Source organism: Macaca mulatta, chromosome 13 (assembly GCF_049350105.2).
Source record: "Macaca mulatta isolate MMU2019108-1 chromosome 13, T2T-MMU8v2.0, whole genome shotgun sequence".
In the NCBI taxonomy this organism is placed as follows: domain Eukaryota; kingdom Metazoa; phylum Chordata; class Mammalia; order Primates; family Cercopithecidae; genus Macaca; species Macaca mulatta.
This window is the reverse complement of record NC_133418.1, coordinates 114,154,579-114,171,872: the sequence shown is the minus strand read 5'-3', so window position 1 is coordinate 114,171,872 and position 17,294 is coordinate 114,154,579. Positions and strand designations below refer to the sequence as shown.

General features: G+C 41.2%; 1 protein-coding gene across 4 annotated transcripts in view; it reads right to left on the bottom strand.

The window, feature by feature from the left end:
* NOL10 (nucleolar protein 10) overlaps positions 1-17,294 on the bottom strand; it is a 114,142-nt gene that overhangs the window by 71,049 nt on the left and 25,799 nt on the right. For all 4 annotated transcript variants that reach the window (XM_015111709.3, XM_028831974.2, XM_015111710.3 and 1 more), the window contains 4 exons: positions 15,645-15,723; positions 14,188-14,337; positions 11,041-11,107; positions 914-966 (listed from right to left, as the gene is read on the bottom strand). In XM_015111709.3, coding sequence (XP_014967195.2) covers positions 914-966; positions 11,041-11,107; positions 14,188-14,337; positions 15,645-15,723 — 349 coding nt within the window. The remainder of the gene's footprint in view (positions 1-913; positions 967-11,040; positions 11,108-14,187; positions 14,338-15,644; positions 15,724-17,294) is intronic.

Here is a 17,294-nt window from a genome sequence, read left to right as displayed (position 1 = left end):
TATAAAGCAATCTAATGCCAACTTTATACTATGTGTTTTTCTGCTTATGAAATCGTATTTCCTTGTTTCATTTCTACTATAAACTTAAAGGGAAGGGTGGGGAGCTTCTGGTTATCTAAGAGAAGAATTATTTAAGGAGGGAAAAAATAGTTGTTTTTTTTTTTTTTTTTTTTTTGCAAACTACATATCATCCCTGATCAGGATGATCTATGATAATTTATTTTACATGTGACTTATTTTTAAAAGAAACAAACAAACTATAGTGAGATGACTTGAAGAGTAATAGACTTTTTAGAATTAGACCTCTAGATCACTAACAGCTGAAAGTTTAAGATTCAGAAATACTTGGAAACAAAAAATAAATGCAAATCAGAAGAATAAATACTAATTTCTAAAGTCTATTTTAACATGATATTAAACAGTTTCCATAAAAGAACATTTGAGCATGAACTGATGAGCTCCAGAAAGCAAATTCAACCCACAAATGAGTCCACTGTGTCTAATGTACATAGCCACATGCAGACCCAGGTTCCTCAATACATCCGATTTAAAAAGTATCTTTGGCCGGGAGTGGTGGCTCACACCTGTAATCCCAGCACTTTGGGAAGCCCAGGCAAGAGGATCACTTGAGGTCAGGAGTTCAAGACCACCCTGGCCAACATGGCAAAACCCATCTCTACTAAAAATACAAAAATTAGCCGGGTGTGGTAGTGTGCACCTGTAATCCCAGCTACAGGAGGTTGAGGTAGGAGAATCACTTGAACCCAGGAAGCAGACATTGCAGTGGGTTGAGGTTGCGCCACTGCACCCCAGCCTTGGTGACCACCAGACTCCGTCTCAAAAACTTAAATAAATAATAAAAAGTATCTTTGCTTGTCCTATTTTTACTGAAATGCCTCTTTGTATTACTTACCGGAATGTAATAGATGCCCATCTTGGGGGTTTCATTGGCCGTCAGAAGCATGCCTAAAAATAAACACAATGAAAAAGGTCAACACATAGGAAAAAGAAAGTACCCATTTCTATTTGCTTTCCATTCTGAAATGCCTGAGGAGCTTCTGTTAATTACTGAACCAAAAGTAAAGTATTTCCCACAAAATGTCCCAACAAATTCCTAACTTTTGCAAAACAAATTCAAATTTTGCAGAACAAATTTGATTCCTAACTTTTATAAAACTGATTGCAAAACAAAATGTCTACATTTTGTTATAGTCTACACCAGAAAGTCCTAGAGGGACTCTAACAGCCCTGACTACAGCACAGTCACTCCCTCACAGGGAATTATAACAGACTGAACCAACCAGGCGGTTAATAATTGAGTCTCTTTAGGATCAGCATATAAGAAAGCAAAACTGAAGAAAGAGATAACTTTCTGGCATTCAATAAAGGACTCTCTATAACCCCAGGAGCAACCTATAAATACATTATTATTTGGTACTAAACTACTTAGTATCAAAGTATTCAAATGTCTCAGTTTTGTTCCCTTTTCTCTGCCATTTTTGCAACACACTCCTTCCCCAAGTGTTTTGAAGCAGCTCCAACATGGCAATATGCAAACATCAAAACTCCTCAGAACCCCTGCTCAGGACCAGACCACTGCACTTTAAATAAGACTGAAACCAGCAAGCCTTTGGCCAGTCCTTCATAATCATCTAGGCACTTTCACATACATTATCTTAGTGAACATGCAACAACCCTCTAAAAGAAGATATATCATCAGCCCTATTTTATTGATCAGAAAAAGAAAGCTCAGAGGGACTGATGCCCCAGTCATGAGGGAATGTTAAAGGCAAACTCAAGAGTTTGTTTTTAAATAAAGACTTCTACAGATCAGTCAAATAATAATTCATTTTACAAATCTATTTGTAAGATACAAGAGGAATCCATAGAGGGAAGACATTTAGATTATCAGATCACATAATGATAAATGAATATACCAAATGTTAAGGGCAACGATTAGATTCTGTTTTTAAAAATATTTTTTGCTGCCTTTCCTTTCATTACACAAAAGTTTGTAAAAGTGATGATATTTGACTCTGTTACAGAAATGAAATGCTGAGTGAATAGAGTCAATTATCACTCAAGCAGGAACTCAATACTATCTTTTTTTTGAGACAGAGTCTTGCTCTGTCACCCAGGCTGGAGTGCAGTGGTGTGATCTTGGCTCACTGCAAGCTCCGCCTCCTGGGTTCACGCCATTTTCCTGCCTTAGCCTCCCGAGTAGCTGGGACTACAGGCGTCCGCCACCATGCCCAGCTAATTTTTGTATTTTTAGTGGAGAGGGGGTTTCGCCACGTTAGCCAGGATGGTCTTGATCTCCTGACCTCATGATCCGCCTGCCACGGCCTCCCAAGGTGCTGGGATTACAGGTGTGAGCCACCGCACCCGGCCTCAATACTATCTTACCACGTCTTGCCCACAACTCAAAAGTGTGAGCTAGACCTGAACTGGGACCAACAGGTCACCAAAAATATATGCACACAAAACTCATAGACACACACACACACCCCCTGTAAAAACATCTAAAAGCACCTAACGAAGTCTAAAAAAGCAAGAATAATGTCTACATTAAACCAAAACAAAATCGGAGCTGTTTTGCATAGCTTGTAACCCCTGCAGAATCTTTCATCTTAGCACTTTTTCTGGCCTTCCAAACAATGTTCACTGAGGTCATGATGGATGGAAACGGCCTCTACTGATTGTGCTTCCTAGGTCTCCACTAACAGCTCTGCCGAAAGATCTCCAGGAGCCTTCAGACATAATTAAAGAAGTTCTGGGGATAGAAGCCCCATCTTTACTACCACAAGGAAGGTTCCTACTAAAGACCTCTCCTAAGCCTTCTCCACTGGCTCAACCCTGAACACTCAACAATGAACATTCCACAATGAAATACAACAACACCTACCAACAAACCACAGAAAGTGCTCTAATGTAATTACACAAAAAATTCAGACTGCACACAGCTAGATTGTTTTCTAAAACGGGGGAGGATCTCACATAGCCACATATGGCTAATGATATAAGTAGGTCTACTACGAAACTCAAGTGAGGAGGGTCAGGGCTGAAAGTAATTATGAATGAGAAAAAGAACATCATAGAGCCCAAAGAGTATGAGCAGCTTCTAACAAGTACAAACAGAAAAATAAACGGGTGAAAGCAAGTCTTAGTTCAGCAGAAATTAAGATAATCAAGGCAGAAGAAGAGAAGAGCATGAGCACCGTGGCAGGCAAGTCACATTATCAGCAAGTTACCTCCCTTGCTCAGGGCCACCACATAGCTAATAAGTAGAGCCACTGACAGTCGACCAATTCCAAAGCTCCATAACACGGGACTCTGACATTTCATCAACTAAGATAAAACTAAAAGACCTCTTGCATGATCAAATAAGAAACCATTTTTAAAAAGTCAGTATAAATACCACATGGCAAAGTGAAAGATGTGTTTAATACAATGTCAAACTAAAAAGCAAAAGGTAACCATAAGTACAGTGTGAGGACAACTTAAAACATATGAACACAGGATTAATATGGTTTCACTCATGAAGACAGTAATAGTATGTAATAGTACGTGTAAAGAGTTTGTGGCATTGAGGACTTTTTTCCTTTAAATTTATTTTAGTGTTGTTTATTATTGTTTCCACAATAAAACTATGCATTTTTAAAGGAAGGAAAAGATATCACCTAGAGTCAAAAGAACACATTTCCAATATGAACCAGTACACTATAGTGTCTAGTATGCAGTGTACTGTACACTGTAATAATACAATAAAAGAGAATTTGACAAAGTAGTGCCCTCCCCAGAAACATGCATGAATCAGTACTCATCTGCATGTGCTCTGGGGACTAAAGGACTCACTGAAGTTCACGACACAAACACAGTGCTCTACAGCTGCTCAAACTGTGTCCCCAGAGCCAGACTGCAAACTGTCACCAGGCCAGGAAATAAGCGCAGAAATTGAAAAGAAGCATTTAGAAACCTGCAGTTCAACACTGCAGTGACATCCAAACGTGTGATCATATTCCTAGTAATTCATTTGTATTGTATTTTACAGATGTATCAAGGTACAGTGGATTAGAAACTTTGAAACAAAACAAAAAACCAAAATCCCGGTCTTCGCCAAACATGTTGGGAAGCGCTGCACAAAAACATATGGCATCAGTCACTGCCTTGAACAGCTCAGAGGAGACAGGCTGTGCACACAGAACTGTGCCAAAGGGGACTGGCAGGGGTGCTGCTGCCCTATATAGAACCTAAAATGAAAGTATGGGGCATTTGAGTTTACTATACAAGGCACCAAAGATATTTACAGATGACCCCAACAGTTCTCCACGTATTTAGAGGGCACTGATAGGGAATAAAAGACTTTTTCACATTTACCAGTAGAGGCAGTCTCCAACAGCCCTGTAAAGCAGGTGAGAATGCTGAGGTTGGGGAATTTCCACCACTATTAAGGCTGAATTGGGTCTTTCTTGAGCCCAGTGCCCATGTTCTTTGCTCTCTACCAAAGGTTCTGAAACCACCAATGCTGATTCCACAGGTCTGGAATGGGACTCAAGACACACGTAAGCTTTACAAGCTCCCCGTGTCGTGAATCTGATGCACACCCAAGTCATAGAGCCATGCAGTCTCTTCAAGTGCCCTGACCCGCATGGAGCAGCTGCTCACTGTACAGGTGGCCGGATGAGCCATACAAGCAGGGCCCTGAACAAGGCAGGAAGGCGGAACCATTTCCCAACATACTGAGCAGCCTTGGTATAAGAAAAATATTACAAAACCATAATCATGATTATGCTTCAATTACTCCAAAATGAGTAAGTGAAAAGAAAAAAGAAAGACAGTTTCAGCTTTTCTAAACTATGATTAAGCCCACAATGATTAAGCACAGACACAAAGAGTACCGCTGGAGGAAAAGGTGTGGGAAAGCAAGGAATAGCAGAGCGCATGAACCTGCCACACTCAGATCCAAGCCACAAAGAAGGGGCGCCTACTGGTCTTGCTTTGCTTGCTCTCTTATGAAAAATTATTTGGCTAGCTTTTCTACTCTTGATTAACCTCTTACGAGTTATTAGATAGTAACAGTCATTCGTTTGTCCGAAACATCATGCTTGGAATTGTTAGTTTGCATCAACCTTACCCCTCTCGGATACTGCGACTATCTGGAGACCCCAGCAGCCTGCACATTACTCTTGCCCCAAATTTAATCTAAACTTAATTAAGTCTTTAGACTTAACTTCGATTTTAGAAAAAATACAGGGTAGAGGATCAAATTAAACAACATCATGAGAAAAAAAAAATCACATAAATCGAGGATGAGGGATATTCTGAGACCACTGGCCTGATCTTTAAAAAGTCAACGTCATGGAGAAGAAAAGAAAAAGATGTGGGGGACTATTCTGGATTGAAAGAAACTAAAGATATACAATAGCTAAATGTAACACACAACCTCAGTTATATCCTGGTTCAAAAAAAACAACAAAAAACAAAAACAAAAACAAAAAAACCCACACCTAACAAGGGTGTATGGAGAACAATTAGGAAAACCTGAAAATGGACTGGATGTAAGATAATATTAGAAAAAGGGCTGCCATTTTTATTAGGCACGATAAGGGACCTAATAATTTCAATGATTTTCAGGAGATCAATGCCACCCTCAGTGCAGGTAAGTGCCACCATGTCTGCAGCTGGCTTTTGAGTGATTCCACAAAGACACCAGAACAACCACAGAAGCACCAAGATAAATAAATCAGTTATGGTGAAGATAACAATAACAAACATTGGGGAGAGAATATAAAGATGTTCATTCTACCACTTTTTCAACTTTCCTGTATGTTTGAAAATTTTTTTTTTTTGAGAGAGTCTTGCTCTGTTGCCCAGGTTGGAGTGCAGTGGCATGATCTCGGCTCACTGCAACCTCCGCCTCCTGGTTTCAAGCAATTCTCCTGCCTCAGCCTCAGCTACGTTTGTATTTTTGGTAGAGACAGGGTTTCACCATGTTGGCCAGGCTAGTCTCGAACTCCTGACCTCAAGTGATCTGGACGCCTCGGCCTCCCAAAGTACTAGGACTACAGGCGTGAGCCACTGCGCCTGGCCTGAAATTTTTCATAATTAAATACTGTGGATAAAGTGACCTTTTTTGTTTGTATTAGTAATATGGACCAGGGATCAGCAAACTGTCTCTGTAAAGGGCCGGGCAGTAAACACTTTAGGCTTTGCAGCCCACCTGGTCACTGTTAAAATTACTCACCTCTGCCACAGTGCTGCAAAAGCCACATGGACAATGTATAAACGAACAAGGGTGGCTGTGTTCACATAAAACTTTATGCTGAAAGACACTGAAATCTGAATTTCAGTCACAAAAATTTGAATTTCCATGTCATAAAATATTACTGTTCTTTGATTTTTTTTCCCCAACCATTTAAAAATGTAAAACCCATTCTTAACTCAAAGGCTGCAAACTACCAAGTGGTGGACTGGATTCAGCCTATAGGTCAGTTTGCCAAATAGACTTTTTAAAATGCAACTCATTAAGAATGTTTTCTGACCAAACTGTCAAACATTTCTTCATAAATATTACTGTAATAAGTAACTATTAAAATCACTGTGCTACAAATGCTTCTACAATTAAAATGTTATCAACATAATTTTTTTTTTTTTTTTTAGGTCTTGCTTTGTCACCCAGGCTGGAGTACAGTTAGTTTCGAGATCATAGCTCACTGTAAACTCAAACTCCTGGGCTCAAGCAATCCTCCTGCTTCAGCCCTCTGAGTATCTGGGACTACAGGCGTGTGCCACTGCTCCTGCTAATTTCTTTTATTTTTAGTAGACACAGGGTCTTGCTATGTTGACAAGGCTGGTCTTGAACTCCTGGACTGAAGTGATCCTCCTGCCTCAGGATTATAGGCACGATGGGATTATAGATGTGAGCCACTGCGCTAGGCCATAATAATCTTCATTAAATAAGTGTTCTTCCCAGAGAGAAACACTTCTAAATTTCATTAAAAACCATGTTTATTTTTACAATTTTTATGCCATTTTTAATGACAAATCATTTAAATTTTTATTGTAAGACCAGGGGAGAGCCCAGCGTGATGGTGCGCATCTACAGTCTCAGCTACTCAGGAGACCGAGGCAGGATCGCTTGAGCCCAGGGGTTCAAGGCTGCAGTGAGCTATAAATGTGCCACTACACTCCAGCTTAGGAGACAAAGTGAAACCCTGTCTCTAAAAAAATAAATACAGACCAGGCAAAAAAATAAAATCAGTATTCCAGAGATGTGTGGTTGAATTATCAGCACCCTCTCAATCCAATTTAAGTCTCTTCCTCAGCAGTTACCTGGGTAACAACACTACTAACAGATCTTTACAGCCATTAAAGGTGGGGGACAGATGCACAAAACTTGACCTGAGATATCAAGTTGACCACAAGAAGAGTCCAAACTCTAGCCCTGCCTCGTGGAGAAGCTGTTTGTGCATAGCAGCCTCGGGGTGGCAACAGATTGGCACTCATTTCACTCTCTGAGCCTCTACATTCTTCGTTACAATGGAAAAACTGAGGCAACCTACCAGCCTCAAAAATCCCCGCTACACTGGGCCAGGCACAAGCACTTTTTTTTTTTTTTTGAGATGGAGTCTTGCTCTGTCGCCCAGGCTGGAGTGCAGTGGCGCGATCTCGGCTCAAGGTAAGCTCCGCTGTGGGTTCACACCATTCTCCTGCCTCTGCCTACCGGAGTAGCCGGGACTACAGGCACCCGCCACCACGCTTGGCTAATTTTTTGTATTTTTAGTAGAGATGGGGTTTCACCATGTTAGCCAGGATGGTCTCGATGTCCTGACCTCGTGATTCGCCTGTCTCGGCCTCCCAAAGTGTTAGGATTACAGGCGTGAGCCACTGCGCCCAGCCAGGCAAAAGCACTATTAAACCTTACCAGCATCCTAAAGGGTTGAAGATCTCCCAGTTTAGACCAGCACTGTCCAATGGGAACAGCATGTGAGCCACATATGTGATTTAAAAATTTTTAGTAGCCACATTTAATAAAATGTTAAAATTAATTTTATTTTACTAATCCAATATGTCTAAAATATGTTCATTTCAACATGTAATTAATAGAAAATTATTAATGATCTATTTTACATCCTTTTTTCACAGAATGTCTTTTAAATCCAATGTATATTTTATACTCACAGTACATGTCAATGCCCTTCAGTGGCTAGTGGTTACCAAACTGTACAGCCCAAGGTGAGACTGTCTTTCTCTCCCCACTCTCTGTGCCCTTCAAACTGTCACTCCCCCAGTCGCACTACCCCTGCTCATCACCCTTACCTAGCCTCAGCTCCACCCGGTTTACTCGCTTACCTACTTAGCCCAGACCCCAGTGCAGGTTATTTCAATACCCTAACTAGGACCCAGCATCCTCAGCTGCAATCTGTTCCTGAACTCACCAGAATTTTACTTTACTCCCATGATTATAATAAAATTCTCTCAACTATCACAGATGAAATGTAAATTATAAAGTCCAGTGTTTCTCATCTTTCTTGGGAGAGCAGTGTGTAATGAGAAACAGCATGGGCGGCTGGGCGCAGTGGCTCACGCCCGTAATCACAGGACTTAGGGAGGCCGAGGTAGGCAGATCACGAGGTCAGGAGTTCGAGACCAGCCTGACCAACATGGTGAAACCCTGTCTCTACAAAAAATACAAATATTAGCCGGGCGTGGTGGCGGGCGCCTGTAATCCCACCTACTTAGGAGGCTGAAGCAGGAGAATCGCTTGAATCTGGGAGGGGAAGGTTGCAGTGAGCCAAGATGGCACCACTGCACTCCAGCCTAGGGGACAGAGGGAGACTCTGTCTCAAAAAAAAAAAAAAAAAAAGAAAAACAGCATGGGCACCAGAATCAGGAAGGCTGGGTTCTAACTGAGGCTCTGCCACACACCACCTGGGTGACCAACCCTGAATGAATTACCCAATTTTTCTGACCCCTTAAGAGGTAAGAAAAAGCAGAAAGAAAGAAAACAGAAGGAATAAAAAGCCATGGACCACTGACTACACAGTTATAAAAGATGAAATAAGTTTGTATTATAGCATCCGTCATCCAGATTGATAACAGCAGCATGCAATCAAACTTAGTTTTTTCCTTCCTGCCCCAACGTCTGTAATCCTTAGTAGTTGCTGAGCAATGCCCACTGAATCTCTCCCATACTTCAACAACTGTGGGGCCTGGCACTGTCATTCTGTCCATTACTGCCCAGTTTCTCAGCTGGCTCCTCCCCATCATTCTCCCAAATGAACTGGCTCCTGCTCACTTCCTATCTCACTCCCGCTTTCCCTATCAGTCACTTCATTCATTCCCACCACTTCTGGGATAATGGCAAAACATTCTAACTACAGACCCACTTACACTGAGACCACATTTTCTACTGGACACCAGACATGCCTCCCAAGCACAAGTCTGCGGATCAATTCAGGGCTTGCCGCCTAAGAATCCACTGGGAAGTATGTTAAAAATACACATTTCTGGCCAGGCCGGTGGCTCACACCTATAGTCTCAGCATTTTGGGACGCAGAGGCAGGCAGATCACTTGAGGTCAGGAGTTCAAGATCAGCCTGGCCAACACGGTAAAATCCCGTTTCTACTAAAAATACAAAATTTAGCCAGGCATGGTGGTGGCGTGTCCCTGTAGTCCCATCTACTTGGGAGGCTGAGGCATGAGAATCACTTGAACCTAGGAGGAAAAGGTTGCAATGAGCAGAGATCGTGCCACTGCACTCCAATCTGGGTGATAGAGCGAGACTCCATCTCAAAAAAAATAAAAAAAACAACAAAACACACATTTCTAAGCCCTCTCCATAGATACTATGAGTCAGTACACCTAGCATAAGGTCAAGGGAGCTGTACCTTTAAAGCTGTGCAAATGATTTTGACGGGAAGCCAGACACTGCCAGATACTGCAACTGCCCATCACCTCCTAATCCTCACACGTTAGAAAAAGCAGCCATAATCTTTACAAACTTGCTCTCTCACCTGTGCTCCCCATCTCAGCTCAGAATATCAGTTACTTCTAGGTCACTTTTGTTCAAAACCAATCTACCCTTGGAACACGGGGTAGACCTGCCTCTGAAAGCACAGTCGGAACAAGTCCTCTCCGACTGCACACGGAGCCCAAGACATTCAGCACATCATGCCCAGCCCTCCACCACCTGCCACTCTCTGCCTCCCACTTCAGCCTTCCCAGAGCCACCACAGCTCAGGCACAGGACACTCCTCCCGGCCCCAACTGAGCCCTCTGTGCCCATCCTTTCTGGTCGTCTTGGACTGCTCTCCTACGAGAATCACCTCAGCTCCAACTCCACCTAACCAAACCTCACTCGGCGCTCCAGCTCAACGCAAAGCAAAACTTTCTCGTTGCTCTGCTCTCGGTGGTCAGGGTAAAAGCACTCTCTCTCCAGAAAGCTGTCAAAGTACTCTTTGCACAAACGTGATAGGATTTCTCACACTCTGCCTTACTTCCCTCCATCAGGATGATCTGGGCACCTCTGTCCTCAGAGTAGACACTGTTCTCATTTTTCTCCCATACTCTGAAATTCTTCACAGATTTGCCTTGAATGCATTGTTAAATTTTGAAATCTAACATGTAAATTGCTGAATAGCATACAACGTAGAATTTATAAAACCTGTGGTTTCATGAGCCATCTGTGTATTATCAGGCAATCTAGCTTTCTCCAAATCTCTGCCCTCAATTTCCACACACTATTACTAATCACATAAAAGAGCTAAAGAGCACACCAAAATAGCACTTCACCTGCCTCCTACCTGTATGCTGTTACCACTTTCCACTAATAGCTGGGCGGGCTGAGCACTGAGTCATTAAGAGTGCCATTTTCTGAATCATCGACACCACTTCCTGCTCTTAATTCTTCTAAGTTAAATATCCAAGAATTGTGCTGACAAAGCCAAATTCTATCTTAAGAAATAAAATGGGTTTAAAACCTAAAAAAGTATAGCCTTTTTATTTGTCTCACTGAATGTTCACTACAGAATGCATACCTGAGTTGGGGTAGAGACAAACATCATTAAGGTCATGCTCTGGCTCCAAGGAAGTAAATATCTTTCCCTAAAAATAGCAAGCAAAAATGAATTATTAAAGGTTAAAGGACAACAACTTTTGGCAATGTCAAATAAACTGAAGCTGTAACTCAACCATCTACTCCTATGTAAATAAATAAAATAGCCTAATTCAAATACAAAATTTAAATTCTTAAAAATCTTAGAGAATTTATCTTATCAATTTATCAAAAAATCCCATTTTATAGATGAAGAAACAGGCCTAGGGAGGAGAAGTGACCTGTCCAAAAAAAAAAAAGAAAAATTGCAACATTTTAAAGATAATGTCAACATGGGAAGAAAAGATGAAGTTTAAAATATGCATCAACTTAAAAAAAAATATTTCATAATCTGTGAAGCGTACCCAGTTTAACTTGTATTGAAAGAAATCAGAGGACGGCTGGGAGCTGTGGCTCACACCTGTAATACCAGCACTTTGGGAGGCTGAGATGTGTAGATCACTTGACGTCAGGAGTTCAAGACCAGCCTAACCAATATGGTGAAACCCGACTCTATTAAAAATACAAAAATTAGCCAGGCATGGTGGCCTGGGATCTAGTAATCCCAGCTACTAGAGAGACTGAGGCAGGAGAATTGCTTGAACCCAGGAGATGGAGATTGTAGTCAGCCAAGATAGCACGACTGCACTCCAGCCTCGGGTGACAGAGTGAGACTCCATCTCAAAAAAAAAAAAAGAAAGAAATCAGAGGAGAGAGATGGCCAGCATGGAAAATGAGGACAACACTGCCATGCCTGCACCGCAAGTTTTCGAGGAGGATCAAGTGAGACAACGGATATAAAAAACAAAATGAAATCCTACAAATACTTAAGCGTTAGTTACTCTGTAGTTAGGGCTAAACCATTTCTATTTTAAGTGTTGGGGGAAGAGTGTTCTATCTTTCAAAAATTAAGAGAAGGAAAGTAAAAGAAAAAGATGCTAAGAAGGTGGGTGTGGAAAAAGATGATGAGAAAGATAAACAAGGTAAGCAAGTCAGGCAAAACCAAGTAATGTGGGTGTTAGTCAAGAGGAAGTCTTTAGTCATAAGAAACAAAAAAAATGCCAAAATAAAATTTACTGTAGCAATTACAGTGTGATGATTTCAAGAAGTGATGTTGAAAATTGCTGCCAGCTCTCGCATTTGTAACTCATTATGAGAAGTCTGACACTAGGATGGACTGAGTGCCCACGGCAAAAAAGAGCAGTGTCAGAGCACAGACAAGATGGTTTGTGTCCAATGAAGAACACAGCCAAGTCCTACCCCAAGACTAACAGTGAGACTCACACAGCTGCCTCCCGTTCTTCTCAAGTTCCCACTGAAAGAGGAAGGAAAAGCGGGGAAACCAGGAAGCGAGGGGAAAGGAATTAGAATGGTACAGAACAACAATGACAAAAAGGTGTCAAAGGTGATACTAATCCACACATTGGAAACTACGCAGAAGTTAAAGGGTATGGAAAGACACATCCAGATTGGTAATAGTCTTTCCCTTAGGCTGGATGAAAGCCAGGTCAAGGATAAATAACTTCTACTTTACCACTGTTTTATGAATTTTTAAGAATAAAAACATAAGCATTTGCAGTATTAAAAATAAATATTGTTTTAATGCCAATTAGTTTGAATTGCCAGAAAAACAGCAGAGAAAGGTCGGGTCTAAGATCACGAATCATCCTTAAAAAAGCCCTCAATATCCTCCAAACTCAAAGCCAGCAAAGCAGACAGCACAGACACTTCCCTGGGCAATCATCAGGGTAATTCTTCCAAGAATTTAGACAGACTGAAAGCCTGTCTTTTTCTTTATGTTCTTCTCTGTAACATAAACAAAGTCACCAGAACTTATGAATGAGGTGACGGCCTCAGGGATGTAGAACACACGTCTGGTCTCCAGGAGAGATCCAGAGAAAAAAGGAAAATAAGCCAAGGAAGACCCATACTTCAGGAATTAACAAAATGAAATTTAAACAACCAAAGTAACAGCCTAGAAAGCCAGAGACTTAACAGGCAGCTGAACTGTGAGGGGCTGTCTGTAGCATGTGTGCCTGAGCACAGGCAGCCCCCACGGAATAGACTGGCACTTGCACTGAGGCACCAACTGCTGAGGCTGGTGGACCGTTCACCCAACTTCATCACAAATAAGTTTTTAAAAGTGATCTGTTTTTAAACTAAGAATGCTAAGTTTCTAATGAATTAAATGCAAAGAACTCTTAAAAGCATAGCTATACTGAATGCATTTTTCCCATTGATTTGATGAACTTTCTACTATTCTCTCAAAATACTTCGGTTTTAAAATGAAAAATGAAAAACAGAAGACAGATTAAAACCAGCAATACAGGATTTTGTTACATTTCAAACGACATTTAGAGCTGAGGAAAAGGAACATCAAAATATTCTTAAGAAATATAGCTTTTAAGGCCAGATGTGGTGGCTCATGCATGTAATCCCAACACTTTAGGAGGTCGAGGCAGGCAGGATCATTTGAGGCCAGGAGTTCAAGACCAGCATGGCCAACAAGATGAAACCTCATCGCTACTAAAAATACAAAAATTAGCCAGGCATGGTGGCGCAAGCCTGTAATCCCAGCTACTCCAAGGCTAAGCCATGAGAATTGCTTGAAACCAGGAGGCCGAAGTTACAGTGAGCTGAGATCACAGCACTGCATTCCAGCCTGGGCAACAGAGCAAAACTCTGTTTCAAAAAAAAGGAAAAGTATAAATTTGAGATATGTAACAACACAAACATGCATGGAAGGATAATTAGTGGCTCTTAAAACTTTTCCTACATCTGTGAGGGAATCTCGATATCTAGGGGGTTTCTCAGGTCATGGATCAACTTTTTTAAACCATGATTTTCTCTCCACCTAACTTAACATCTAAAATGGATGGCAGTTCTAGATAATCAGGAAAATTTCTTAACAGAAAGAAAGCAATCATGAGTATCTTATCTATCCAAAAGTAACTGCCCTCCCACTAAGTTCCCAAATGGATATTCAGTATCTCTTTCTCAACAACCCACATAAAAAAGGCAATGGAGAGGAAAGGATCATTCGGAACACCTGCAAATAAAGAAGCAAGTAATTTCAACCAAAAATACATACGGAGTTCTTATTCCACATCTTGATAATTCGAGAGTCAGCAGACAAAATCAGATCTAATGAATCCTGGAAATGAACGGACTTAATGGGCAGCCCATACTGGTGATCTTTAACTAGCAACGGCTTATCAGATCGAAGGTCATATAATAAAACCTGAAAAAAAAAATCAAAACCAAGTTATTTCTGTTTAAACAAACTAGACATTTTATCTTCAAACGAAATATTTATAAGTGAGAATAATGGCAGCCATTTTCTTCATTACTTTGTTATGAACACAATGAACACCCTTATTCAAGATGTTGAGATTTGAGATTCTCTCCAGAAAGATCTCTTAAATAATCCTTAAAGTATACATTTTATGAATTCAACCCGAAGGGTAATTTTTAAGAGTACTGAACATACTAAGAAAGGAACAAAAAATGAAATCCCATAAGAATTTGTTTAATTTGTTCAACAAATACATACTGAGGGCCTACATACCAGGCAGTGTCATAGCAACAGATATAAACAAAAATGAAAGACATAATTAGCAACAGTCCTAGTAGATTCAAGACAGGTGGTGGTAGCAAGGCTATGACTTCTTGGGAGAAGGGGAAATCTCTTTGGACCCCTGTCATTAGGGGCAAGGAAGCCTGGGGAAGCTCCCCTAGGATTAAGTCCCAGGTGACAGATCCCCTCCAGCCCATGATGACAGAGAAAGTTAATCTTCCAAGGCAGGGTTTCAGACCTCTTGCAGGGGGAGGCAAGTGTACAGGCTCTACCTTGAAGGAAAGAAAGAAGTACTCCTCGGACTAGCACTGCTAATGCATGTTCTGCTGACCACTCATGGCATGGGCTATAGTTAATGATGCTATGTTTAAAAAACAAAAAAAGCCTCCTTGAACACACGAATTTTGGAAATATTTATTAAACATATTTCTTGTCTGCAAGAATTCCTCAGTGCCTTTATTTAAAAAGCACTGAAATCCACTGTGAATCTTTAAGAGTAGAAGTCTGGCAGACTCCCAAGACTGTCTGACCACAGAATTCTGTTCCATAGACTCTGAGAAATGCTGTTCCAAACCACTAATGAGAGTACTTATGGCCAGGCCCAGTGGCTCACGCCTGTAATCCCCACACTTTGTGAGGCTGAGGTGGGAGGATCGCCTGAGCCCAGGAATTCAAGACCAGCTTGGGCAACACAGTGAGACCCTGTCTCTACAAAAAGTCAAAAACTTAGCCAGGTGTGGTGGTGCAGGCCTATCCCACTGCAGCTCCAAGTCCACAGCACCACAGACTGACCAAGGCAAGAGTCAAGATTTCTCAAGGCGCTAGAAGAATCCAGCATTAAGGCATACCCCCTGCTCTGGCTAAAATAGTATGGCCTCGTTTTGTGTTCCTATAGTATATTTCTCATGACACATACACACACCACTGAAATAAAAACTTAGATGTGAAGTTTCCAAATTAAACATATTTACCTGCCCTGTGGATGTTCCAACTGCCATGGTCAAGGCACCATTAAATTTCAAAGCAGAGATTGTTGGTAAATTGTTTATCCTGAAAAGCAAAATATTCATGCTTCATGAATATATGGCCAAACCTCCTTCCAAGTAACAAGTTCATTATTAATCTTCACTTCAAATCTAATGGAGGAAAATCACATTTCTAGCCTTCTGTTTAAAAGGTAACTGCAGCCTGGTAAGATGACTCACACCTGTAATCCCAGCATTTTGGGAGGCTGAGGTGGGAAGATTTCTTGAGGCCAGGAATTCAAGACCAGCCTGGGCGACACAGTGAGACACCATCTCTACAAAAAAAAAAAAAAAAAAAAAAAAAAAAAGCCAGTTGTGGTGACACACACCTGTTGTCCCAGCTGTTTGGGTAGCTGAGGCAAGAGACTGCTTGAGCCTGGGAGGTCGAGGCTGCAGTGAGCTGTTATTATTCCACTGTGCTCCAACTGGGACAACAGAGCAAGACCCTATCTCAAAAATAATAAGTAAATGGTAATTGTATTCAAACTTTCATAATCAAAATAAAATTACACTTTATATACAAAATGTAATCTACTCCTTTCTTCCATTTTAATTAAGCCAGAATAAGGTATTTACAGAAACATCCCCTTTTATATTTAAGAAGAAATAATTTTGTTTGGATACGGGTACACCATTTCCACTTTAAAATTAGCCAAGCTCAGCTAAAACAAAAGACTAATCCTCAAATGGGGACCCCAGAGCCTCTGAAAGTACCAAAGACAGAGTGAATGCTATGGCCACAACTCTAGAATATGCTTCTCAAATACCAATCAAGCCAATCAGCAGCAAAAGCAATGATCTCCAGTGGAAAGAGTGCTAGGCGATGAGTCAGATGTGGACAATATTGCTATCAATCCCATCGTCCACATGCCCTTGGCCCAGGACCTAGAGTCCTGGCTGTCGGCTCTTGTCATCATCAGATCTCTTCTGCCACCTAGAGCTTGAGCCTGTAACTGCACTGGGGCACCTATGGGAACCTTGAAGCCTCTTATCTACAGCAACTTTAGTCACTCGCTCTTCAAAGTACACTCAATCATTTCTTTCAGTACAGTGATAGATTTCTCTACTTATTCTTTTATCATTTTCTTCATATGCATTTTTTTGGAGACAGGGTTTCACTCCTGTCGCCCAGATTGGAGTGCAGTGGCATGATCTCAACTCACTGCAACCTCCACCTTCCGGTTCAAGCAATTCTCCTGCTTCAGCCTCCCAAGCAGCTGGGACTACAGGTGTGCGACACCACTCAAAGCTGATTTTTGTATTTTTTTTGTAGAGATGGGTTTTCACCATGTTGCCCAGGCTGGTATTGAACTCCTGACCTCAAGTGATCCACCCGCCTTGGCCTCCCAAACTGCTGGGATTACAGGTGTCAGCCACCGCACCTGGCCCATATATGTTATCGAGTTTTACAATTTTTGTTGTTATAAGAATGTTTTTCCATTTATAACCTTTCTAGCCGGATAGTGCTAATAAATAACAAGGTCACTGATTTTTGCACATTTTATAACCAATTTATTTAACTGTTATATTAGTTCTTATAGATTTTCAGTTATTCTCCTGAGTTTCCCAGGCACAGAAACTTATGTCATCTGGAAA